This window comes from Lissotriton helveticus, chromosome 10, assembly GCF_964261635.1.
Source record: "Lissotriton helveticus chromosome 10, aLisHel1.1, whole genome shotgun sequence".
NCBI lineage: Eukaryota > Metazoa > Chordata > Amphibia > Caudata > Salamandridae > Lissotriton > Lissotriton helveticus.
In genome coordinates, this window is record NC_136071.1 from 122295069 (window position 1) to 122321468 (window position 26400).

The 26400-nt window shown below is 44.2% G+C and overlaps 1 protein-coding gene across 1 annotated transcript in view; it reads left to right on the top strand.

Moving 5' to 3' along the window:
- Positions 1 to 11799, top strand: part of FAM20C (FAM20C golgi associated secretory pathway kinase) — a 327251-nt gene extending 315452 nt beyond the window's left edge. Inside the window, exon 10 of the mRNA XM_078664903.1 lies at positions 10696 to 11799. Within this exon, the coding sequence (XP_078521029.1) occupies positions 10696 to 10948 (253 nt within the window). The 3' untranslated portion in view covers positions 10949 to 11799. The remainder of the gene's footprint in view (positions 1 to 10695) is intronic.
- Positions 11800 to 26400: the final 14601 nt, after the last annotated feature.

Genomic DNA, 26400 nt, shown 5'->3' on the forward strand with positions numbered 1-26400 from the left:
TTGAAAACATCGGCAGGACATATCTGTTTCCCACTTTATAGAGTACCACAAGAATTCAGACTTAATTTCAAGGTCGGTAGTAGTGTACAATCTCCCCATTCCTCTTTAAATTCTCCACTGGCTAGAGGAACGGCTTAGAATATATTCCCAGTGTAATTACTACAGCTTGTTATATTGTATATAGCTAATAATTTCACTGCTGGTGATCCCTACCATGTAATTCACTGCATCTGCCCAAAGTTGAAGAATTTTATTTTAATGAAAACCTAAATAAGGTCAAAAATAAGAAACAAATCATACAATAAGAGACAACTCAAACTTTTTTCATATGGCTTCGATGTATTAACAAGTAACTCATACATAACATTAAAAGTCAATTGGATGTAGTTGCAATCAGGGCTGAAACGTTTTACCATCACTGTCTCCAAAGAATAGCGAAGGGACATAAGCCATAATTATCTATGTCGATGGTTAAACATAAAATTATAATTGTTGTCACATAGACTAAAAATAATTGTCCCAGAGGGTCAAAAGTGAAAATCCGGAGTTGCCTCAAAATAGTTTCACTAAACTAAGGGTTAGCAAGCACTTTAAGCTTGCCAATAAAAAGCTAGTGTCCATAGCAGTTATTATTCTCTGATTATTCATTATATAGAAAAGCATAAGGTGATGTCGCTGTCACACAACCGAATTGAAAGCAGAGACAACATAATGGTATCCAATTTTAAATAAATAGTTGTCAGTGTCAGAACTTCTTTCTGCACTGATACATGGTTCAGTATTTTTTAGACAGAACTATAAATGTGTCATCTAAAGTTTTCATAATGGTTTTCGGAGCTGTAGGTAGATACCGAAAATGCTCTTCTTCAGGATCGTGGCATCTTCAAGATGTAATAAACTGCCGGATGATTAAAAAATGTGCTTGATTGGCCTTTTTTCATCAATTTACATAAAAGCTACAACAGGAATTAGTGATCGTAGACAAACTGCAGTTAGATACGGTGCAGAAATTATCACAAATTGTTAAATTTTGAAGTATGTAATGGGTTTGGTAATTTATTGGCCATATTGCATACAATTGTCCACAAGAAAGCATCATTTGTCTGTCACATGACAGACAGCATGCAATAAGTTTAATCTCCTATACCTTCATTCTTTATCAAAAAGAGTATCGCTCGGTCCTACCAAATCTCTACAGGCTGTCAAATTCTGATTGGTTTCTAAACTTTCACCTTTCGGTGTGGTACTTTAGAGGCATGCAGAGGTGCATTTACTAATATGCCACACAAAGCAGCTCAGCAACCAAAGTTGCTGCACTGCGGTGCATGGGAGTGGGAGAGCATGATTGTGTCATATATATATATATATACTCAGATGTGCTACTGCTCTCTTCCCAGTCACTGGTACACAGTTTGACTACCTTCGCAACTTAGGGGCAGATTTATGAGGCCCTTGCGCCACGTTTACGCCGCTATTGCGTCACGCAAGGCGGCGTAAACGTGGCGCATCCCTACGAACGATTTACAACGTGACGCATCTAGGCAGATGCGGCACGTTGTAAAGCCCTGCACCGCTTGTGGGCGTTCCGGCGCAGGGTGGGCGTTCCGGGGCAGGTGCGCCTCGCAAAAGGGGCTGAGTGAAATCTATAAGATTTCACTCAGTCACTTTCAGGCCAATGCTGCGTCAAAAGCCTGCGCCTGCTTGAAGCAGGCGTAGGTCTTGATGCAGCATTGGTCAGTTAGGGCACCCCCCGAGCCTTGCTGGAGCTGCGTCGCACTTGCGACGCAACTCCAGCAATGCGCCGCCTTTACGGCACAGATGCGTCACGCATCTGTGCCGTTTTTGCCCCATGGTGCGCCGCATTGTAAATGCGGTGCACCATGGGTGGCGGAGCTGTGGCGCACTGTGGCGCACATTAACTGGCGCATCCCTGGGGATGCGCCAGTTAACATAAATCTGCCTCAGAGTGCATAGGTGTGTGTGTTTAATGCCTAGTGTATGTTATGTGTTGAAGGGTATTCTTCCAGAACCAAATCATACAATAAAACGTTTCTTACTTAGTATGTGTCCTGTGCAGCGCAGCACACATGCAGAGTGAGAAAAGTTTAGAGAAAATATAACTTTTCCTATTTTGCACATGCCTCAAGGAGGTGTATCTTTTGATGCAAAGACCTGATTGCAAATGTGAGGAGATAGGACTTTACATCGAAAACCATAGATGGTTGCATAGGAATCACCCATGGGATGCTCCTTTGATGCAATGTAGTGTAAAGTAGCACACATTGGTAGTTTGCATTACTTTTAGTCACCTTTCTAGCACAAATAAAGTTGCATGCTGCAAAGTGTGTCTAATTGTTGGTGACTTTGCACTGGTGCAAAGTGTTGATACATCTGGCCTGGTGGGCCTGCACCCCCTCCGTCTCTGTTATAAAGATAGGCCTATCCACATCTCCCTTTGAGGAAAGAGACATCCTGTACAAAAGGCTGCTTCTGTACAATACAACATCTAGCTAGCAAGATGGCCGCTACATAGGAGCTCCGGTGAGAGCTCCTGGGTCAAGGATAACTATTTTTAGTTTAAATCCTTGTAAACCCATCCAAAAAAGTCATCCTTGCCCCCTCCCAACGCCCCCACAACACAAGGAATAAGTAAATAAGCGTCAACATACCTGGGTTGACTGGTGGGGAGAGACGAGTGTCCACCACGATTGACCCCTGCTGGACCGGACCACCATCGCTGAGAATCGACTGCCTGGAAGATCGACCAGACTGCCTGACGGAGGATCGACGGCCCGGAGGACCGAATGCAGCGCTTCCATGCCCGGTGACTCGTGAGGGGAAGTGGACAGAGGGGCACTGACCGACCCCCACGCTGGAGCGGTGGTCACGAGGGAGGCAACGCCCATGGCGCCCTAGCTGCGCGATGTCCCCAGAGGTGGTCGAGAGAAGAGGGTCACTGGCGCCGACGACAGAGCGACACTGATATCGGAGGCCCGGGACCGGGGACCGGCTGAGGTGCGAGGCGGTGAGGAACGGTGACAAGTGAGCACTGTCGGTGCGGCTAGAGACGCGGGTGAGGAGCGGGAGCCAGGAGCGAAGGAAGAACGAGGACAGGAAGCGGAGAGAGACAGCGGGTGAGCGGCACTACGGGAGGACAAAGGGAAAGAACTGGGACTAAGAAAACTAACGCGGGAGCATTCAAAAGCGGCGCGCCTGACCTTAAAATGGAGGCCGCTTGAGACATCGAAGCCACACAGAAGGAAGTAAACAAAATGAAAACAAGAAACTGAAAAGGGACAAAAAGAACAAAGAAACTCCAAATAACATTGTGACATCGAACCCTGCCCACTCAGAAGGAAGGAAACAATTCAATAACACAAGAATTTGAAAAAGGACTAAGAATTACCAAACAACACAGAGAAAGTAACCTGTAGTGTCACCAGAAACTATAACACTCAAGGCGCAAGAAATGCTTTGGAAGTGGAAGTAACAGCACTGACACATTGAACTAACAAAAGTCAAATAAAGCCAATTATATCGTGAATATGGAAGTATCAGCACGGACACATTGAATTAACTAAAGTTAAAGTTAAATAAAGCCAATTATATGGTCACACTGAAATAACGAATGGGAAATGAAAGTAACATCACTGCCATATTGAAAACTCTAAAGTGAATTATATTGACACATCGAAATAACCATAGTCAATATTCAGTCTGGAGTGAGTCATAACAGTGAACTACTCAACCCTAAATAGACAAAGGGCTGCTGGAGACCCACAACGTGAAGGAGAAGCGGAAATGGAGGGCAGATACCACGGGTCGCCCGGATCTCATGCAAAACATATAGAATATCCTTCCACCCTATCAAAAAATGCAGCCAAAAAATTCAAACATGCAACTCTGAGAAAAAACCCGGACACGTTGTTCGTGGACCCATACTTTGATAGAGTTAAAGGTATCATGATGAATGACCTAATATTCCACACAGACAAAACAGCTAAATGGCGTAATATCATTACAAAAAGACTGTTCATAAAAACGGTAAAAAATATACCACATGGCACGAAAATAACGACCTCATTAACTCAAAGAGGTAATACAGATGTATGCGTGACTATATACAAAACGGGAATAGTGCTTATACAAGGAACTAACAAAGAACTTGAGAAATTTGAGATAACTTTCCAAGCCTTAAAGGAATCCATAGTAGGACCAAATCGCCTGCAAAATACAGTGAGACTTAGTCATCAACAAAACGTGACCCCTCCTGAGACCACACCTGACAACAACTACCCAGTCATTAGAGATGTCAATTTAACTGACAACCAAACATCTAACGCCGGAGATTTACCTGGAAGTGTGATGACAATACCGGAGAATGAAAATGAAAGGATAACGGTAGATCATAGCATTGGAAACGAAGAGAAGAACTTGACAGTCCTAGAAGGAGCGCTGATACCATCACACGTGGCCACTCCAACGGCAGAGGACAACTCAGATCAGAGCGAGCCCCTCTACGACGAGAACTACGAAAGGAACATAGTAGAGAATATTTACCTTCCCCTACACCCTTCGAATACGAGACTAGAGGCCCACGGATCCTCACCCACAAAAACACCCCCGAAACTTAACAATATTGAAAATAATGATGTCACCCTTAATAGAATCCAGAATCACAACCAAATTAAGGATACAACGATAAACTTTGGGACACTGAGAACAGATCGATCACGGAGGAGAGCCAAATACAGAACGCAAACTGCCAGACCTACCTCACTTAAGAAGCTACCCCGAACACAGAAAGAAATGAAGGAGCTTAGAAAACTAATAAGCTACATGGCACAAGACTCAATAAAAGTCTCACAGACAATTGAGAAAATTTGGGAGATGACGATAAACACGAACTCCAAGATCACACACATCCAGAATATTATACTTCGACCCAACCGACCAAACAGGACCAACCCCATTCCAAACGAAGAAGCTCAGGCCCTACTTCGATCTTATGAACAACAGGCCCCGAAAAAGGAAGAGATTATCGAAGTTGTACCTATTGACCCTAATAGAACGGCCTCAACAAAGGATAGGAAAGCAATCCTCCACAACCTACAACCCATCCAGATAAATGCAACCGAAGCTGAAAACGGAAACAACTTCAACTCACTGAAAACACTGAATTGCCTACTACTTAACTGTCGATCAGCTAATAAACATGCATCCGACATAGCCGCACTAATACTCAACAAAGAAATCGACCTGGCCATCCTCACGGAAACTTGGCTCAATGAATCATCTTCCCCAACCATGGATCTTCTAGTACCACCACAATATAACATTATCAGGTTAGACAGACCAAGGAAAGTGGGAGGAGGTATAGCGTGCATTCACCGCTCAGAGATAAAGGTTAACCAATTCCAATCAGACCCTATAGAATCATGTGAATACCTTGGCCTTAATATAAGATCACCAAATAATCAGAGCTACAACCTGCATGCGATCTACCACCCACCTGGAGATAATGCAAAGTTCACAGAGCATCTCATGGAGATCATAACTGCTAATTCTAACCCAGACGCTAACAACATATTCCTAGGTGACTTTAACCTACACTGGGATGATGGCAATGACAAAATGGTTAAATCGATCAAAGACTTCCTGAATGAGCTAAACCTCACTCAAATATGCACCCAGCCCACTCACTCACAAGGAGCGACTTTAGATTGGATAATTTCTAGAAACAAAGAAATTCTAATTACCGATATAGACCCATGTGACTGGTCTGATCATCACGCTATAACTTTCATGATACCTACAATGAAAAAGGGCAGGAACATACAACCGCACAGGGTCAAAAAATTGATACGAGATACTAAAGAAGCTAATATTGAAAGGTTGGTTGAAAGATGTGAGAAAGACCTCAAGCCTCCTAACAACTGGCAGAATGTGAATGAGCTGACTGACCACTACATAACTTCAATCGGTAATATTGTCAATGACACCTTGCCTCAAAAACTGAAAAGAGTCTCGGAAAAACCCAAAAATCCTTGGTTTAATGAGGCTCTGAACGAGGACAGGCGAAAATTGAGAATGGCTGAAAGGAAATGGAGACAACATCCCGCCTCCCCCGAATTGAAGGACCTTAGAAAAACGAGGAAACAATATAACTTAAAGATAACCAACGCCAAAAAAGAATTTATAAGGGCTGAACTTGACAATGCCACAAACAGACCCCGAAAACTCTTCGAGATCCTAAAACAACAGTCAAACAAACTAACTAAAACCGCCCAAGAGAACCCAAAAAACCCTATAAGCTGTGAGAAATTTTCCGCATTTTTCACGGACAAATCTAAATTGCTAGAAGCGGAGCTCACAAAATCAGCGGCTAACATCTCGACCCCGCCCCCTTCAAAAAAGGAGACGAATGCGCCATCGATGGATTTTTTCTCAAAAAACAAGGCAAGCTGGGACACATTTGAACTATACACCCAGGAAATGATCGCCAAAACGCTAGCGAAACTTAAACCTAACAATCACTACCAAGACCCGCTACCCGCAAAATGTGTAAGAGAAATCAGTCACACTCTAGTTCCAATCTGGACGGAGATAATAAATGCTTCACTAATACAAGGGACCCTGCCTGACTGCCTAAAAACGGGGCAGGTAGTTCCCATTATCAAAAAACCGACAGCTGATGCAACAGACCCGAACAATTATCGACCAGTGACCAACATCCCTCTACTGGCCAAACTTCTTGAGAAATGTGTACAAGATCAACTGAGTCAACATATCGCTAAGTTCTCACTACTAGACGACTGCCAATCAGGTTTCAGAACAGGTCACAGCACGGAAACTGCGATATTACACATTGTTGATGACGCTTTACAAGCCCTTGACCAAAATCAGGCGTGCCTACTGATACTACTGGACTTATCATCGGCATTCGACACGGTAAATCATGCGATTCTGATGACCAGACTTCATGACAGGATGGGTTTATCCGGTAACGTTCTGAAGTGGTTTAACTCCTTCCTGCAGAACAGGACTCAGCTATTCAGGGTCAACGAAGCAACCTCTTCCCCATGCCCTAACACAATAGGGGTCCCTCAAGGCTCAACGCTATCCCCAGATCTATTCAACCTGTATGTAGAACCTCTCACAGAGATTCTTCGGACCTCACAGATATCTTATCACATGTACGCAGACGACACCCAAATATACATGAAGATTGCCTGCAGTGAAGACATTGATCTTATGAATGAAACGCTAAAAAGAGCATTGCAGTGGCTTACAGCCAACCACCTGAAACTGAATGCCAATAAAACTGAATTCCTGTTAATCTCACCGACAAGGAGTTACACAGAGGCAAAGGAATGGGCGAAACTGGTGACTGCGCTGAACTGCACCCCGACCCTAGTTAATTCAGCCAAATCATTAGGAATTACACTAGACAAGAACCTAGACATGAAAGAACACATCAACCTGATGGCCAAGGGCGCCCGCTTCCATTTAAACTACCTAAGGAAACTGAAGCCCTTTATCTCCGAAGCAGACCTAAAACTTGCCATCCAATCGTTAGTTATCTCGAGGATCGAATATGGCTGCACCACATTAGCTGGCCTACCAAAAACATCCACCGCACCACTAAAAGCCTGTCTCAACGCAGCGGCAAGACTCATCACAGGAACTAGGAAATTCGACCACATATCTCCGCACCTGAAGGCCCTAAACTGGTTACCTTATGATGCTAGAATTAAAATGAAGATGGCCTGCATCACACATAAAGCGGTTCACTACAACACGCCGAGATATCTCGCCAAGAAAATTAAGATATCGGGAGGTAATAGAACAACAAGAAGCTCCAAAGAGCTGCTATTGCGGCCGGCATTCTTCCAGAAAAAAAAGACTTATGACCGAGCTTTTTCAGGAGCGGCCCCCAGAGTCTGGAATTCACTCCCTCCTTACATCAGGAGGATTCAAAATATCGTAGCTTTTAAAAGGGAACTGAAAAGTCACATGATGAGTAAATACCCTATATTGAGATGACCACAGACTTGTGATACGAACATTTCTGCCAAAAAGGACTGGAGTCACCACGAACTCCTGGAAGACCAATTAGACAAACGACTGATGCCATTCAAGCATCGGCTTTACAACCTATTGCTACCTCATTATTAGGTGATATCTATTCCATACCGCTCACCGGAAGATATCACCCATACCTGAACCTGTTAATATTTATGTTCGATGCACCCAACGATTCCCATACTTTTCTCATGGCTTATTACGCCGATATTGACTTGTTAATAATATACCATACTACCTCATAGAACTTGACTGCATGACTATGACCGTACCTAAACATAGTCACATCCTAATACTAACAACTTAGACCTTAGGAATATATCTTACTTTAATCACCGTAGACAGCACACTACCTCCCACATCTGATTTGTTTTTGCTGCTATAATTGCTATTATAATGTCAACTGTTTAATTCTTCTATGTCTTTAGGTAATCCCTTTTCTAAGCAGACTGCCCTACCCCTATATATGTCTTGCTGTTATAAATGTTATCACTATGTCAATCTGTTTTCCATATGTTAAGCGCTCTGATACCCACGGGTCATGTCCGCGCTATATAAAACACTATAAATAAAATAAATAAATAAAATAAATACCCTATCCTCCAGACACCGTTTCTGCTATCAGTCACCAAATGGTCTGCTGTAGACATTAACACTTGAGCATGACATGCACAATAATGTAACACATGGCCCGGATGCTTGTACATACACACAAATAGCTGTACATATATGTTATAAAACAACTTCAAAAAGCTTCCTCAACTACATTACCCCTCAGTACAATTATATACATGTTATAATTTTTTGGTGAACATACCCTTGTATCTACAGCTGCTACATCCAGACAGTAGTTTAAACGCCCTTTTTGTAGTATAAAGAGGAACTATCACGCAGGATAGCAATTTCTGACTACAACCTCCCCCCTATTGCTTCACGTTCTGTTCATCGTGACATTTCTTCAGGAAGTTTAAGATGTGTAGTTTAGCAAAAACACACTGCAGTGACACAGTCTTTTGTCCACCAAGCTAACCTCTTTTTTTCACAGGTCTGGTGGACACTACTATGTGTTTTAATTGTTTATCAGCATGTGATGTATCTGAAGTTAGCAACGTAGGTCCAGTGTAATATTCTGTGTGCTAGCGTAGGCCAAACCAACAAGCAAACGGCTGAGCTAACACGTGTCACTTGACCGTCTATTGTTCTACAGTTAACCTGACCGTAGAAAGTTAGGTGTGGTTATGAGATTTGTGCCCAGACAAATAGCATTCTTAAAACGTTTGACTTGAAGAGTTAATCAAACAAATGTGCAAATCAAATGAAATAGTAGCTTGGTAAAGTTACCATGTACTAGGAGACAACTTTTGATGTCTTATCAAGCCTTTGAATAAAAACTTACTTGTTAGGTCCATATGGTCAATGTTGTCTGTAGCGGGGCAAAATATGGCATGCCTAGAACTGTAGTAATGCAGAAGAATTTACTACAGGACTGTGATCTCTCTTTTTCCACCAGTGCTGGTGATGACTTGAATGTAAATTTAGAGCATTACCTTGTTTATTCTGAGGTATCCCAACTCAAATACTCGTGGATATACTGCCTTACGATCACTAGCAGCATGCACAGATCTAACTCCACACGTAGCCTCAATGATACAAGATTATCACTCGTATCTGTCCGTGTCAGGGAAGTCAAAAACATATTGCTTCCACACTCAACATCAACCCTTAAGTTGCATGCACATCCTATGGGCACATTCATAAAGGCCTTATCCTTCTCATTTATGCGCGGGCCCTAAGCCTTTTTAGGAAGAATGTACCTAGAATTTGAATTAGATCTGGGATCTTATAATTATGAGCCTCCTAACCTTATGGTACCCCACAGAGCTGGGTTGTGTAGTGCTTCATTGCTAAGTGGCGAGTTCTCTAGACTCTACCAAGCATTCAGGAAATTACTGTTCAAGTTTCTGAGTGCCATATTTTATCTGCTGGTGCTAAACATACAAGCCATTAAGGTTTTGTACCAAGGATCTATAATGTCTTGGGAACTAGTAGATGATGTTTGGTCTATTAGGGCTCCTTGTATTCTGCCCCCATTTCTCAAACAAGCTAAATATGTTATGGGAAGCCACCAGTCCTGAGGAATGGACCCTGACCACATTCCTATTCTGAAAACGTACAGCATTTAAGAGTGTGTGTGTGGGGGGGGGTTCTCGCAATGAATAATGGCAGCTCATGTGGCAGAGGAGGCTTGGACATTGCTTAGCTTTGATGGAAGAGTACATAACAATTGAGGGTATTAAAAGGAAAGCCAGGTGTGCTTTTGCGTGTCGACATGAAGCAATTTTCTGAGGTACTTCTCAAAGCTGCCTGTAATTTCTGCGGCTTACAAGTCAATTTCTTGCTATAGATATTGTGGTTTGGACCAATATATTAAATTACACTGAAAGTCCATAGTAATATTCCAAAACACCATTCTTGGAAAAAATGTTCGGTGTATGCTGTGGTCTGCAGAAGATTCTTAGAAAGAATGATGACATTTACTGCTGAATCGTTGAATTTCTTCTTCCTCTTTTGGACAATGCTTGATCTCTGTATCTTTCTTCCCCTTTCCAGAATAAGGAAGTCGACTTATTTACGATTGCAGTTGCTGGCGAAGGAAGAGTACAAACTAAGTGACCTGATGGCAGAATCGCTGCTAACGGACAAGGTGGCACCCATCCTCTACCAACCACATTTAGAGGCCATGGACAGGCGACTACGGCTAGTCCTCAAAGCTATCAATGACTGTGTGGAAAAAGATAGCTTCGACAACGTGGTCGAAAATGACTTGGACCCTCATGTTAACACGGTTATGGCTAAGAGGTAGTAGCGCAGAAGAACCACATCGGTGTGTGCTTCGAAGCCAACGCAGTCTTGCAAAGGACTATGTCGGCTACTTTGTGAATTCAATGAATTCAGAATTAAGATATAATTGTTCCCAAAGTAGGTATTGTTTAGGCTACACGAAGGATTAGATTATTAAAGACTTTACATCTAGTATGATGCACCATCTTCTCACTAGACTATAAGGAAATTGTCAAAAGTTGAAATCACTGAAATTCAATCTTAGTTGGGTGGCAAGCATACCCTGTCCTTTTTGTATAGCAAGGAGGCCTTTATTTAAATATTTTGTATTTATATATGGTATATATATGTAAAAAAAGGATCACAGATCTGCCTACCAAAATGTCAAAAAAGGGCAGCATAGTTTTGTGGCTCACAAGTTATTGTCGATGATAGTCCACTCGTTATTGTGCTAACCCTCTTTCATTCACTGTCCACAGTTTTAAAGCTAATGCTTTGTCAGCAAGTCGGCATTGAAAGGGTTAAGACATGACAACAAAATAATAAAAGTGAGAAACGGTAATATTTAATCAAAATCGAATTTTGATAATTGTGCAATGAGAGAAATACTTGAATGTTGGTTTCACAAAGTGACGTAAAATGAAAAGTTGTACTATTTATCCATGATCGAGCAGCGGTCCTTTAACTTTCTAGACAGTCGTAGCACAGCTGCTGCTTTTTTTTCCAAATTTGCTTTTGATAGTTTTTGTGTAAATATATAAATATCTTGGGGGGAAGCTGTTTTCTGCAGCTCTAGGCTTACTTTTGCAGCGTTTTGTGAAATTGTTTGCAACGTGGTAACAAAGTGCAATAAAGATATGAAAAAATGTGTCAGCAACGTCTCTTCAAAGTAGCTTTATTTTCGAAGCCAGAAAAGGAAGACACCAATCGAGGTAGTTCCCTTTTAGCCTTCTTTTAACGAGAGTTCACAGAGAGATGAGATAAGGAGCTTCCTTTAAACGTGTCAACAATTGAAAACATCAGTTCATAGCGAAAGAAGCTCTCGGTGCTGCTGAACTTCATTATTGTACTAAAAAAGCAAAGTACTGGCTACCGTTAGAAACACAACAATAAAGCTCTTCTGTAACCTTGCGCCTTCACATCCTAAATTCTGAAACTCTTGGCGGCAGAACCAGAGTTCTTCCTAAACAGCTGTAGGAGAGTGTTTCACAAAAAGTATTTGTGTCCAGGAACATATTGGCCTCCTCCTCGGCACCATTTTCTTCCACCGTTTTCTTCTCCAATTTAAGGGATTCTATTCATTTGAATGTTTTTTACATCTATTGGATTGAAATGCTTTTTGGCACTTGCTTCTAGTGGAAGGCTTCAAAGTCTTTCCATTTTGTGGGCATTTCTTCTTCAATCCTGACCCTCCTTTCTCCTTCTTCAAAAAAGCAGAATTCAGCCTTGTGGCAGCTCTGGCATAATTGATTTCCAGACAGTGAGTTATAGAAGATGCATTTCAGAATGACCATGGCTCAGACCCCGCTACGGAGGGCTCTAAGGCTATTGAACATTCTCCCCTAGATGGCAGAATGTTCTAATGTGTAAAAGAAAGGCCTCACGGAGCCTGGGGGGATTAAAATCCCCTGGGGCTCCTTGAGACCTTTTGTTCACAGCAAAAGCTGTGAACAAACATTGGAATGTTGGAGCTTGGGCTTCTACCAGCCATTAGAAACCTGGAGCACTCCATTTCTTTCAATGGAGCTCCCTACCGTCCAGTGTTCTAATCTTTCTTCTGTTTAACTAGGATTTTTATCTATAATAAACTCCTAATAATCAACTAGGAATCAAGAAGAAGCAGAAGCATCAGTGGGAACATCTAATCTAAATCTAGTGTTTGGAATTCACAAAAATCCTTAGGGCTATACTTGTAATGCCGGAACCGCAGTCAAGCTACAGAAAAGACTCCAACGAATCCAGAACGCCTCCGCCCGACTCATCCTGGACATCCCCCGATGCGGCCACATCTCCGGTCACCTGAGGGACCTGCAATGGCTCCCCGTCAACAAGAGGATCACGTTCAGGCTCCTCACCCACGCACACAAGTCTCTCCACGACCTAGGCCCCAAGTACCTCAACGACCGCCTGACCTTCTACACGCCCACCCGCCAGCTATGGTCGACCAACCTCGCCCTCGCCGCCGTACCACGCATCCGAAGAGCTACCGCCGGAGGCAGATCGTTCTCTTACCTGGCGGCCAAGACATGGAACTCCCTCCCCATCCACCTTCGGCTGACCCAGGACCATCTCGCCTTCAGGAGACAACTCAAGACCTGCCTGTTCGAGCAGTAGCGGACCCCTTCCCCCAAGCGCCTTGAGACCCTTCCGGGTGAGTAGCGCGCTATACAAGTGTTATGATTGATTGATTGATTAAAGTGTTATATATGTCTATGTCTAATTCTGCTGCCCTCTGTTTACTCATGTGCATGGCATGCAGATGTGTTAGGTAGAGTTATTTGGGTCACACAGTCACAGGTCCAACTATGCTCCCTCAAGGGTGAAAGCTGATGGTCCCTGATACCCAAATACCAAGACACTCAGGGGGTCATTAGGATGGCGGGCGGACTTTGCCCGCCCGCCATCCTCGTGGTAATCGGGACCGCCCGCCATAAGGGCGTGGGTCCCGTGGGGAGTATTAGGATGTGCCTGCCACAGTGGCGGGCTCATCCTGTATTTTTAGCATTGTGGTGGGCCGTGTCTCTGCACCGCCCGCCACATTGCTAAAAAAGAATTTCAGCATTTGCATAATCAAAGCAGCAGGCACCGCGCGGTGCCTGACGCTTTGATTATGCTAATGCAGGGGGGTACCACAGGTACCCCCCCGTGTGCACGCCCGTACTCTCCATCACTCTAGGGGCCCGCACGGGGTCCCCACAGTGAAGACCGCCTGCCTTTCCGTGGCGGATTGCCGCCACGGAAAAGCAACTGCAGACGCCCATCCAAATATGGCTGGCGGTGTCTTATAGACACCGCCACCATATGAACCCTTTTTCGCCCCGGCCGCAAGGCGACCGGGGCGGAAAAGTGGCGGGCGGTGTTTGCCTCCGCTGCGGTCCCCCCCGCCATTGTAATATGGCAGGGGGGGAAAAGTGTGGCGGGCGGGCATTTATGTCGGGCGGATCGCCACCGCCACCATGGCGGTGGCGATCCGCCCGACATGGTAATGGACCCCCAAGTCTGCAATAGAGGCTGGTGCTCACCTATGTTTCCTCTACTCTGAGTGTTTATTAGAGTGAGCACCAAAGGCTTAACTCAGGGGAGGTTTGTGGAGTGAACCTAGGCACAGAACAATATAAATATTCCAACTTTAATATACAGTGAATGTTGAGCTAAGGTTGTGTGTAACATAACACTTTTCATATAATGCCTCATACAAATTAAATATACTACCAGTAAAACCAGTAACCAAAATAAAATGAAAAAACACGAAATAAAGTACCCAACTGTAACATGATGCAAGGAACCACTAATCCCAAGGTGGGAGTGGTAATTGTATGTGGCACTGCTGAACGAAGGAAGCATAATGTAAACGTACACAGTCATGAAACCACAGCCAGAGAATAACCATTCTACATAATGTTCATAAAACTCAAATATTCGGGAAGCCTGAAACACACTTGGAAAAGAAGGACATAACACCAGATTCAAAGCATTTGAGAGATGAAAAAACAATATTTACCAACAGGTAGTGGATGAAAAGCTTTAGATGGAGACTGTGGCTAAAGATATGATCCTTTTGGGATTCCCTCCTCTGTCGCCGCCAGAGCGCCCCACGCCGAGCGTTCCCTCCCCCTCTGACGGGCAGGTCACGAGGGCGGGGACAGGCGTGGTGACCATCTTGGGCTGCTCTCTGGTTGGCGGGGCAGCTCCTCTGTCCCTCCCCCCCTGGCAATACCTTCCTGCCGGGCGAGTCCCGCCTTAGCTCTACTGAACTGACAGATCTCCCGAGGCTTCGCCGGGAGCAACAACGCTGCTGAGGCGCGGCGCAACTTCTCTTTTAAAAACAGTGCCTGGACACTTTTAATTCACTTGCCTTTTGCTTCAGGGGCTGCGCTGAGGTCATCGCGCACCCCTTATCCTTTTGGGATTCCCTCCTCTGTCGCCGCCAGAGCGCCCCACGCCGAGCGTTCCCTCCCCCTCTGACGGGCAGGTCACGAGGGCGGGGACGGGCGTGGTGACCATCTTGGGCTGCTCTCTGGTTGGCGGGTCAGCTCCTCTGTCCCTCCACCCCCTGCCACGCCCTGCTACTTCCGGTTCCCTACTTATGGCACTTCTATCCCGGCCGCGCAGCGGACGAGCGCTCGTCGCGCCGAAGTTGCGCCTAAGTCAAGCCCGTCTGCGCCCGTCCGCGACGGGCCGGGACCAGGGACCTCACCCCCTGCCCCTTTGTTGTCATACACGCCTGCACAACTCCTCTCCTGCACCGCTCGTGTGCCTCTCCCCCACACCCTCATGCAGCATCTTGTGGCATTAGATATCTATGTCTCCCATTCAGATTGTGCTGTGCCTTCACGCCCCACTCCTCCTTTGCCTACGCAGGACTCTGGACCTCCCCCCATTGGACCCTCATCACCCCCTCACACTGCTTCTGCCTATCTCCTTAACACTCGTTCGGCAGGCAAGCACCAACTTGAACTGTTTCACCTTCTTACCACAGACTCTCCAGATTTTCTGTTTTTAACGGAAACTTGGTTTTCTGAGGCCTCTCTTCCCGACATTCTTGCCATCCTTCCCGATTCTTACTATGCCCTCCGGGCTGACCGCCCCGTGGGCAAGACCGGGGGGGGTGTCGCTATGATTGTTCGATCCACTATCCAATTCCAGCCTCTCTCCCAATCATCTATAGCTGGAGTGGACTTTCTGGTCGCCCGTTCCTCTAATCTTTCTGCACCTCTCACGGTCGTCCTCGTTTATCGCCCTCCCCTGAACATGCCTCTGTTCGTGGCCTCCCTGCAGGAACTTCTCGCTACGCTTGTAGTCAACAACGCCTCCGTTCTCCTGCTAGGCGACTTTAATTACTGGCCTGGCGACCCCAGGGAGGACTCAGCGTCCAAGGACCTCACGGCCACTCTTTTATGCCTCAACCTTAAATCCCATGTACTGGTCCCTACCCACAATCTTGGACAAATCCTGGACCAAGTCTGGTCATCCCAGGACATAGTTTCCCCCCCCAGCATCCTCCCTTGTACCTGGTCCGATCATGCCCTCATTTCCTTTACCATCAACATTGGTTCCCCTCTTAAACCCCCTCGTCCCAAGAACGTTTTCTCTCGTAGCTGGAATCGTGTTGATTTGTCTTCCCTCTCTCATTCCCTTGCTTCCTCTCTTCCCGACCTTACTGGCATTTCCCTTGATTTACAGGCCGCTGCAGTTGGCAACTGGCTTTCCTCTGCATGCGATTTAGTAGCCCCCCTTAAGTTAGTCAAGTCCATTCGTCCTCATGAGGCCCACCGTTGGTTTAACTCGGAACTTAAGATCCTCAAATTGGAACTTAGACGCTCGGAGCGCCTTTGGCGCCGTAGCTACTGCCCCGACCTCAAGGCCAAATACAAATCTCTTCTTAAGGAGTATAAGAAGGCCATTCTGGCCACTAAGACCAAGTATTTCTCCGATCAAGTAACCCTATCGGCCAATAAATCCAAGGAACTCTTCTCCTTGGTCAAAAATCTAGCCACCTCTGATCGTGCTTGCCCTCACTTTACTCCCTCCCAGGCTCTCTGCTCTTCGTTAAACAACTTCTTCATCGAGAAGATTGTTAAAATTAAATCTAACATTTCGGCTACTCCCTTTACTCCAATTCACTCTGTTCCCTCTGCGCCTAAATCCTCCTTTTCCTCTTTCCCGCCCCTCTCCTTAGACTCTTTCTTAGCTCTGCTCACTAAAACCAAGTCCGGCTCTCCCACCGACTGTGCCCCTGCCCGCATTCTTAAAACTCTCTTCTCCTCCTGTCCTACCACCCCTCTTTCCCTTCTCAATGCCTCCCTTTCCACCGGATTGGTCCCTTCTTCATTTAAATCTGCTATTGTTTCCCCCATTCTTAAAAAACCTGGTCTTGATTCTTCTCTCCCCTCTAATTTCAGACCTATCTCTCTTCTTCCCTTTCTTGCTAAAATTCTAGAATCTTACGTCACCTCCTGTCTCTCTGCCTATGTCGATCAGAACCAACTCCTTGCTTCTCATCAAGCGGGTTTTCGCTCGGGTCATTCGACCGAAACCGTGGTGCTTGCCGTCCTTGACGAGCTTAAAGCCAAGGCCGACGTCAACTCTCCCCAAGCTTTGATTCTCCTCGACTTGTCCGCTGCGTTTGACACGGTCGACCATAACATTCTTTTGGACCGTGTCAGCGCAGCGGGCATACAAGGCCTTGCCCTTTCTTGGATCACGTCCTTCTTGACAGGACGTTCTCAAGCTGTTCACCTCCCCGGTTTTTCCGCTCCCCCCCTCCCGGTGCCCTGTGGGGTTCCCCAAGGTTCCTCCCTCTCTCCCCTTCTTTTCAATCTTTACATCCATCCACTTATCTCTTCCCTTCTTGAGCTGGGGGTCTCTGTGTATAATTACGCTGATGACCTCCAGCTCGTCTTTGATCTTTCTTCTTCTTCTCATTCTCGATCTTTCTTCTATTCCACTATGGTCTTTATTTCTGGGTGGATGGGCGCCAACCACCTCAAGCTCAATCCAGATAAGACTGAGCTTGTCTTGATTGGCGGCTCATCCAGGCTTTGGTCCCCTGCCTTCTGGCCCCCTATTCTTGGCCCCCCTCCCACTCCGGTTCCCTCCGTTAAAACATTGGGCATCAAAGTCAGTCAGGACCTGTCCATGCACGGCCAGGTCAGCGCCGTGGTGTCCTCTTGCTTCCTCTCCCTTCGGCTCATCCGAAAAATGTCCCGCTTTTTCTCTCTGGACTCTCTTAAAATCATTATCTCTGCCCTTATCACTTCCCGCCTGGATTATGGCAATAGCTTGTTCGCAGGCATTCCTGCCTACGAAACCCGCCGCCTTCAAGCTATCCAAAATCAGGCTGCCCGTCTCATCTTTCACTTACCCAAAACCCATCACATCACTCCTGTCCTTAAATCCCTCCACTGGTTACCCATTCTGCAGAGATCTTTGTTCAAGCTAGGGTGCCTTGTTTATCGGGCCCTTGATCACTCTGCACCGGCTTTCATCAATTCTCTGATCTCTCGTCACATCCCTGCCCGCACTCTTCGTTCATCCTCTTTTGCCCTCCTCACTGTTCCCCGTTTCCACAAATCTCGCACTGGTGGAACTAGATTTTCTGTTCTTGCTCCCCGGTTCTGGAACTCCCTTCCTCTTTCTTTGCGTTCTATCCCCATTCTCTCACACTTTCGTAAAGCGCTAAAAACTTTTCTGTTTGCCCTGGCCTACCCCCGCTAAACCTCCTGGCCCTGTCTGTTCTGTCCTCTAGAGCTCTCAGCGCCAGGAAGCCGCTTTGGCCATCGTGCGCTCTACAAATAATTTCATTCATTCATTCATTCATTCATTCATCACCATCTTCTTTCTAAAACACGTTTTCTTTTGTATTTATTATGTACTGACTAAGATTTGCCACCTTTAAAACCAATAGAAAAATGGCTTCTCAAATATCCACCTTCTCAAAAGCCACAATCCCTATCTCATGATGGGGCGAGGAAAAGGTCATGTGGCGAGGCTTGTAAACTCTCCATATCCAATTACCCATACCTAAGGCTAGATCAATTGACTGCTTAAGAGCATGGAGCCTAAATTAAAGAGTGCACAGCATCAGAATCAGAAAAAAGGATAGTGCTTGTCTGCACGCCACAGTTCACACCACGCTGGATTTCTCATTGCCACCCAAATGCTTATGTGTGATAGTTATTTGTGAAGCACTTGCATCTTACTTCTATCTCATCGAACCAGGGTCACAAAATATGGAACGAAGAGCATTTTTGTCACCTTTTTGTAGGAAGTCCTTCGATAAAGCTGCTACCCACGATACTGACTCCCGAAGATTTAGATCAGAAAGTCCAGCTATGACCTTGGCAGAGGAAGCATGTAGGCATGATGCTTTGCAAGGCAGACTATAAGCATTCTGCATCAACCCACCATAGTGTCCTTGACAGAAACCGAATGTTCCTAAAAAATTAGCAAATTGCTTCGGCCATAAAGGTGTCTGGACCACTGGCTAAAATCACACGATGGGGATGTTGGCAGTCCTAACATGTAGTTTCAAGCCTTTCCACTTTGCTGTCTATCAAGATCATGGTCTCCACCAACACGGTCCTGAGTCACTTTGCTCCTGTATCTGGTATTCAAGGGTAGCAGTCCAATTGTCATGTATAAGCACCTTACTCTCCATCAACTTCACAGATGCCCCTACACCAGCAACGCTGGACTCCATTGTCTCAACTCTCACTTCCATTGCAGAGACCAATCTTTCCACCTTGCACAATTTCTTTATGATAAGTGTCCAACATACCCAGCGTTTTGTTTTGCCCTTTAGCCAGATCATTAATCACAGTTTATTTTCCAGTTGCTTTTTTTGCCCTTTTCTGTGCCTTGTCAGGCATGATTAATTCTCAAGATTCTGCTACATCCAACAGCTCAGGTCTGTTTACTGGCCCCAGAAAAAGTGTCCCAGTCTTTAGGATCTCATGTAGCCTAGAGCCCTCCGTAGTGGGCTCTACCGGCCATTAAAGGCCCGCTCCACCTTTCAGCTTGGGCCTGCAACAAGGGCGTGGGCTTTCATGGCCGGTAGACCCCGCTACGGAGGGCTCTATGGCTATTAGAAATTTCCGCCCCCTAGATGGCAGAATGTTCTAATTTGTAAAACAAAGGCGTCACTGAGCCCAAGGGTGTTGAAATCCCCTCAGTCCCTTGAGACCTTTGATAAACATTGGAAAGTTGATGCACCGGGCTTCTATCAGCCATTAGAAGCCGGAAGCACACTATTGTTTTCAGTGGAGCGCTCAACATTCCAATATTCTATTTTCTATTAGGTCCTCTCACAGAGCCCCACCCCTAGCAGGTGTTCATAGAGCACATCGATCCTGGTTCGTTTATTGTTCAACAGGCCCACAGAGCAAACCTCTCCTTGTCTGCTGTTCAGCTCAGTACTTCAGGGGAGAAGATGTACTACTCTCACCAAGGATACCGCACTCTTGTGCTCCACTCCTGTCAACCAATTTGGTTCCTTCACACTTCCATGACCTCTAGAACAGTCCCTGCTGTGCCAACCATAATCTTTGCAAGCCCAGCACTGCTCCTATGTGTCCTCTCATGGGTACCAAAAGCAGGCAACATCGCAGCAAGCTGCTACAAAAAATGGGGTAAATACTCAAGTCTGGTCTACAGAGCTCTGAAGGAAGACAGCCATATTGCCTAACTCTATCTCACAATTTTATAGGTCTGCTAGGCAGTTTGAAACAGAGTTTCCCTTCCTGGTGAGACATCTCAAATAGCCCCCTTCCCATAATCCATCATGCAGTAAAAACAAAGAAGAAAAAGTTAGTAGTGAGTTTGTCTGTCCGTTTTGGGTAGCACTCGTCAGCGATCTTGCAAACTCTATTACAGTAAAGTAAATATTTGCGAATAGTTACTTGTAAAACTAACCACAAGTGTCGCAGTAATATCTGTAAACAATTTACCAAACACACTCATCTTAATGATCTTGAAAGGTTGCATCAATATTCTTTGTGAATTGTACATTTATTTAAAACTAAAAAACTAAACGTAGTGAGGGCCCCCTTCTAATCTAATTCTCTGGGGTTAAATTTACAGAAGGGTGGGGGGGGTGGAGGGGAGGTTCTAGGCAACACCTCAGGGTACAAATAGTAATCCCAAAATGTACAACCAGTTGCCACCAGCCATGGTTCAAGTAGTGTAGGTCTTAGTGGCTATCCATTTGAGGCATTGGAATAGGAAGATAAACAGAGAGATCTCGCCTTGCACAGTTCACCAACACAGTGTTTTATGAATCTGTCTCTCTGTAATGCAACTGGTGCACATGTAAAGCACTCCAATACCTGATATCTTCGGGTCTAGTTCATGCAATATAAAACTCTATTTAAAAAAAAAATGTTTTAACTATGTTGAGCACTAATTTGCAGTTCAAAGACCCCGTAGGCACTGAGGATCCCTCAAACTGATACCAAAAAGAAAAAAAAACCAAGGTGAGCTTCATGAAAAAATAGAAGGATGGCACATAAGCACTGTATGTTTAGGACCTTTCTTATTGCAAGGGTGGGCAATATACCAGAGTAAGTATTGCAGATATTCGTATTTACATCTCTAATTGTAGGATTGCTTTTTTTTTTAACCCTTTGAAATATGTTTTCAGGTTATGAAATATCTCCCACTACCACTTCCCACAACAAATTTTCCAGTCATATTTTTTAAACCCAGTTTCCCTATTTACTGCAGCCTTTCTGAACACTAGAAGAGTGTTTCAGCCATTGATAGGTTTGTAAGTTTTCCACTTTCCTATGCCAAATTTCACCTTTCTGAACCTCAGCTTGAAAAGTCCATGTTTCCACGTCACACATCCATAAGTATCAGGAGATTCTAATTATGCGTATCTCTGCTATATAAATTAGGATCAGCCATCTGCATAGTTGAAGTTTTTTATTCCATCGTAGTGAAGTAGTTAGTGACACTGTCTCCAAGTCCACCATCTGTAGTGTGATCATCTCACTCCTGATCTCTACAACCATGTCTCCAGCCCTGAACTTTTCACCTACAAATCATTGTTTTCAGGTATGTTAGTCTAATTAGTTCAATGAAAGTAACACAAGACACAAACGCCTAGAATTCAGAAGATCAGGACTGGAAATGATGTCCCAGGTGGCCTAGAAGGATGTGGTCACGCCAACCAACTGTACTACCACATGTGGTAATACCTCGTGCAGTAATATTGAATGCCTCGTAAAACCGTTTCGACTGAAAATCTGTAATGCCTTCTTTAAATGCAGGACTTCAGTTTATTCACCACATACTGCTTTTCTTCACATTTGCTTTGTATACTAATTAATTTTACAATTTTTGTTTATTTAAAAAAATTAGCTTAATTTGGAAAAATAGTGTGTAGAAACTTTACAAGACTATGTGGCTTACTTAGAGTTTGACGGACGGAGCACTCTGTCAAAACATGTTTACTGCGCGCTGCACTACAAGTGTCATAGGGTATATTGCATTATGAGACATCCACCACATTTGTAACTGGATTATTCTGTCCACCAAACTCTAAATATTAGCATGTGTAACAGCCTATAGACTGAAAGAAATCTTACAAATGGCAAATATGTTGACTGACAAGTTTTCTACCTGCTGCTTATTGTCTGACAGTTTCCCCTAAGCCAGTTATAAGTTTGAAAAGGAATGCAGCACGCACAGATGTACGTCAGGAGTGTTTTTTTGTGTCAGACATTTCATTCCAGAACTCTTCTAAATTAGGAAATGATTAACACATCATAGATATAAATTAAGTGCATTATGCCATTCTGAAGCAAACACCTTTATCTAATTAACACATTTTTTACATTATTCTAAAGCAATTCTAAAAAGAGGACCATGGAGTTATTTACAGATATATTACTGACTGCTTAAAAAGCACAATTGAGTAAACTCCTCTGGGAGAAGAACCATTTTAAATCAACCATTTTCGGTTTCCATTATCTTATATGAGCCAGCGTTGTTTTATTCTAACATATCGGCATCTTCGGCTGTGTGAAGTATGGTGCTGGAAAAGCTGGAATCCAAGTCCCTCACCTTTCCATCACACCATATATTAAAGTGGACCAAGCGGGAAATGGTTTAAAGTGCCTTGAAGCTATGTCTGTACTATGTAAAATGAAATAAATAAACACATATATTATATGTTTTATAGCAAGGAAACAGCAACAGAAAAAGAAGACAGTGAAATAAATATGGAAAAGTCGAAATGTTTATCCACCTCCTGGAAATTCCTTCAGAATGAGGGAAAGGATGAAAATATGTAACAGTGATACATATGAACACACATCTACATCATTTTAAATAAAGACTATAGTTTCAGACAATTTCAGGCTCATAGATATAAGTAGATACATGTGGAAAAAATTACCACCAATTATCTTTAGTGTCAAATCGATATTTCCATACAATTCTATAAAACGCTAAATCCCTGGTGCAACCAATTTTTGAGGAAATTCTCCCTTGACTGTGTCATTGTAGAGGTAAAAGCTTTGAATTTGCAGCTTGTGACAGGACATCTAATCTAGGTAAAATCCTACTCCAAATGCATGAGGTATGAATTTTGAAGGAGTGAGGTAATATGCTGTGCTTATGACTAATGACATCCCTCCGTGTACCCTGGTATTTGAGGAGGTAATACCAGATACGCCAAATATCACCAGAGGATGCATTTCCTAACTGATGTATGACCTACACATTCCAAAGTCCACACATTGGAATCAGGGATAACCCTGTAATGCTGAACAGCTTCCCCCACTTTGTGTTATGAAACTTGGAATGTTCTGGAGTTTCGCTGCACAAATTCCAGAAAACCTTTTCTTGGTGAAACGAATGTGGGGGGTGGGGGGAGTGTAATATTGCACCAAATTTTAATATTTTAATCCCAGTTCGTGCGCAACTTTGTTTGCATCTCTAATCCCAATGAATTAATTGGAAAAATTTCATACACAAACAAGCTATTAAGTATTCCTTTAATCTCCATTATTTGAAAGGTCATGCGACTCAAAGGAAGCTTATATTTCTGCAAGCTGTTTCTGTACTGAAAGTAGAGAGAGGTTTTTGCTGAGTTTCTTCTGTACCAAAAAGCACTGGAGCCATGCAAGTGTGTCTCAGGGCAGAGCAGAGCGCCTACTTTTAGGTTTCGCCTGCACAGCGCTTGAGATATGCTAGTGAAATCTGTTGTATTTAATATAAATCTTTAAAGGGCTTACATACCGCTCTTACTTTTCTTTGATTTGTGTGCTTGCCACTTACTTTTCCTCCATTTCCATTGGTTGTAGAAAAATATACTGTTGTTCCTCATGTGTTTCTCTTATTACTGTCCCAGAGCCCAAGTACTATTTTCATTTGCTTTGTGGAACTTTTTATTAACTATTTCCTTCACAGCGCATGTGGTTGTTTTGTTTGTCTTCCACCCTTTGTCTAATCTCCCCATGGCTGCACGTATTTCATGAGCAAACATTTTTCCCAATCCCCTCTCGCTGTTCGTGCTTTTATTTTATCAATTTAAGATAGCGTGAAGGTATCGGAGCATTTACAGGACCACTAGCAAGTGGTTTGCACAGAATTACAGGATGTTGAGCCTCCCGCCGCTCTAGCCCTTACACTACATTCTCTGCTTGAATCGAGAAGATCAGCTCATAAGATGGCTGGCATTCCTTTAGGACGCACAATTAAAAGCCATTTCCATTGTGCATTCTAAAGCAACACCGGCCATCTTTTGTTTAGTATCACACTAGTTTTTTTGTTACTTGCTTCCACATACTCCATACGAGTGCATGTGTTTGCACTGCATTGACTTGATTTTTTTGTCTTTTTCTCTTCAGGTAGCACATGACTTGTGGCATGCACTTGCTCTGCTTTGACACTCGTAATCCTTTCTGCTTCCTGTCACAAACTTGCTCTTAGGTAGGTGCGTGCCTGCGAGGAACGACCTTGCAGGTGAGCTCAGCTGAGGCTCCCATGACACTGAATGAGGAATTTCATTTAGCCTGTCTTCTCCCTCTCCACTTCAAACATGAAAGGAAATTGAGTCAACGTAAGTTGCACCTTACAATAGACTGCAACTGAAACAAGGCCATTGATTGAGTAAGGGAACATGGAGCAAAGTTGGCTTGGTCTTAATGTGCCTGCTTGCCAGTACAGATACTTTTACTGACAGAGTCGGCCAAGTTGCTGCAATTACTTATGGCACCACCCGCATAGATATGTGCTGTCTGGTGTCCAGCCCATCAGCTTCTGTCATATAACCAGAAGGAAACTTCAAGCAATGAGGTCATCAGATGACACATGCAATCAGTCCACATAAACAAGCTTATCTTCAAAAACGATCCCTGCAAAGGTACACAACAGACATAATATATGGTTCTATTTTTATTAAATAAGTTTTGTTTTAAAAATCTTAGCGGTGAATTAAATGTGATCATTTTGCAAGTTTGCATTCACTACTATAAACAAGGCAATATCTAACTAAGAACAATTCTTCTTATGAGCCGAGACAACAAAACATGTGATCAACCCTCGATCACCTGTAGCAGGGAGATGTGGTGTGGTGCTGGGCATGTGCACAGAGACATAGAACCCACAGGCCTTGTTACATATGCACACATGCATAAACACACACAATAATAAAAGGCACGCGCTTAGGCACTCATGCATGTGTGTGCACACACATATACACACACTCCAACATACCAAGCACCATACAGGAATAAATGCACATACATGAACATGCATGCGCCCTTGACACCTAAGGGACAAGAGTGTGGTGGTGGCAGTCGTGCACTGGGTGCATGGCCTCGTGGCATGCTTGTTTTCCTTCCGTCATCCATTCTTATTATATATTCCCACAACCCCAGATAGGAAGTCGTCTGATTCTTTGTTGTGCCTTTGCTTCCCACTTTTTTGATACTCATTCATACTTCAACGTTTAGCCAAAAAGGCCTGAGATGCTTGGGAGTCATTATGGTGGGCTGAGCATGAATCCAATTCTCTCACTCACACTCATAGGAGGATTTAAACGATACAATGCTGTGCGCATGTTGTATTAGCGTTGTGTGTCGCATGTGCTGCTATTGCTTTACAGCATCCACGTCTCTCTCATTTTATTCACCGCAGGGGAGTAAACCCTGGCCCTGGTGATGCAGGCCGCTGACTACCTTTCAGCCAAAGGTATATGAATATCCATGAGATTATGGGAGTGACAGGGGTCCTTGACCACATTCTGCAGGGAGGCCACATCATTATATGTTGCACTATTGTTCCATCGGTACTGTGGAATCGTTATTCAGGGAGCCCACCTGCTGTCACCAGTGCATCACCTGAACTACTGCAAATTCATCTGTAACAGTTTGTATAAAAACAGACTCAAAAGGAAATACAAAGTGCTCAGAACCATGCAGCAACTTCAATCACTGCGGTAACATACTCAGATCATGTACCCTGGAAGCAGTTTGCTGGCCCAGGTTTTGGAAAGAGACCTGTTTAAGGTACACCGTACTGTTCACAAGACATTGTACGACTACCATAGGAAGATGTTCATATACTTTCAACAAAGCACCTGTAGTCACTGTATTCTGGGAAACAGCGTTGCATATTAACTGTGCTGCTAGACACTTGTTTTTTTATTTCTCATCTGGCACACTACACTCACAGGCATTTACCAACTGAGCACACAGGTGGTATCTGCTCTTGAAAAGATTCTTACCAGATTAAGATATTAGC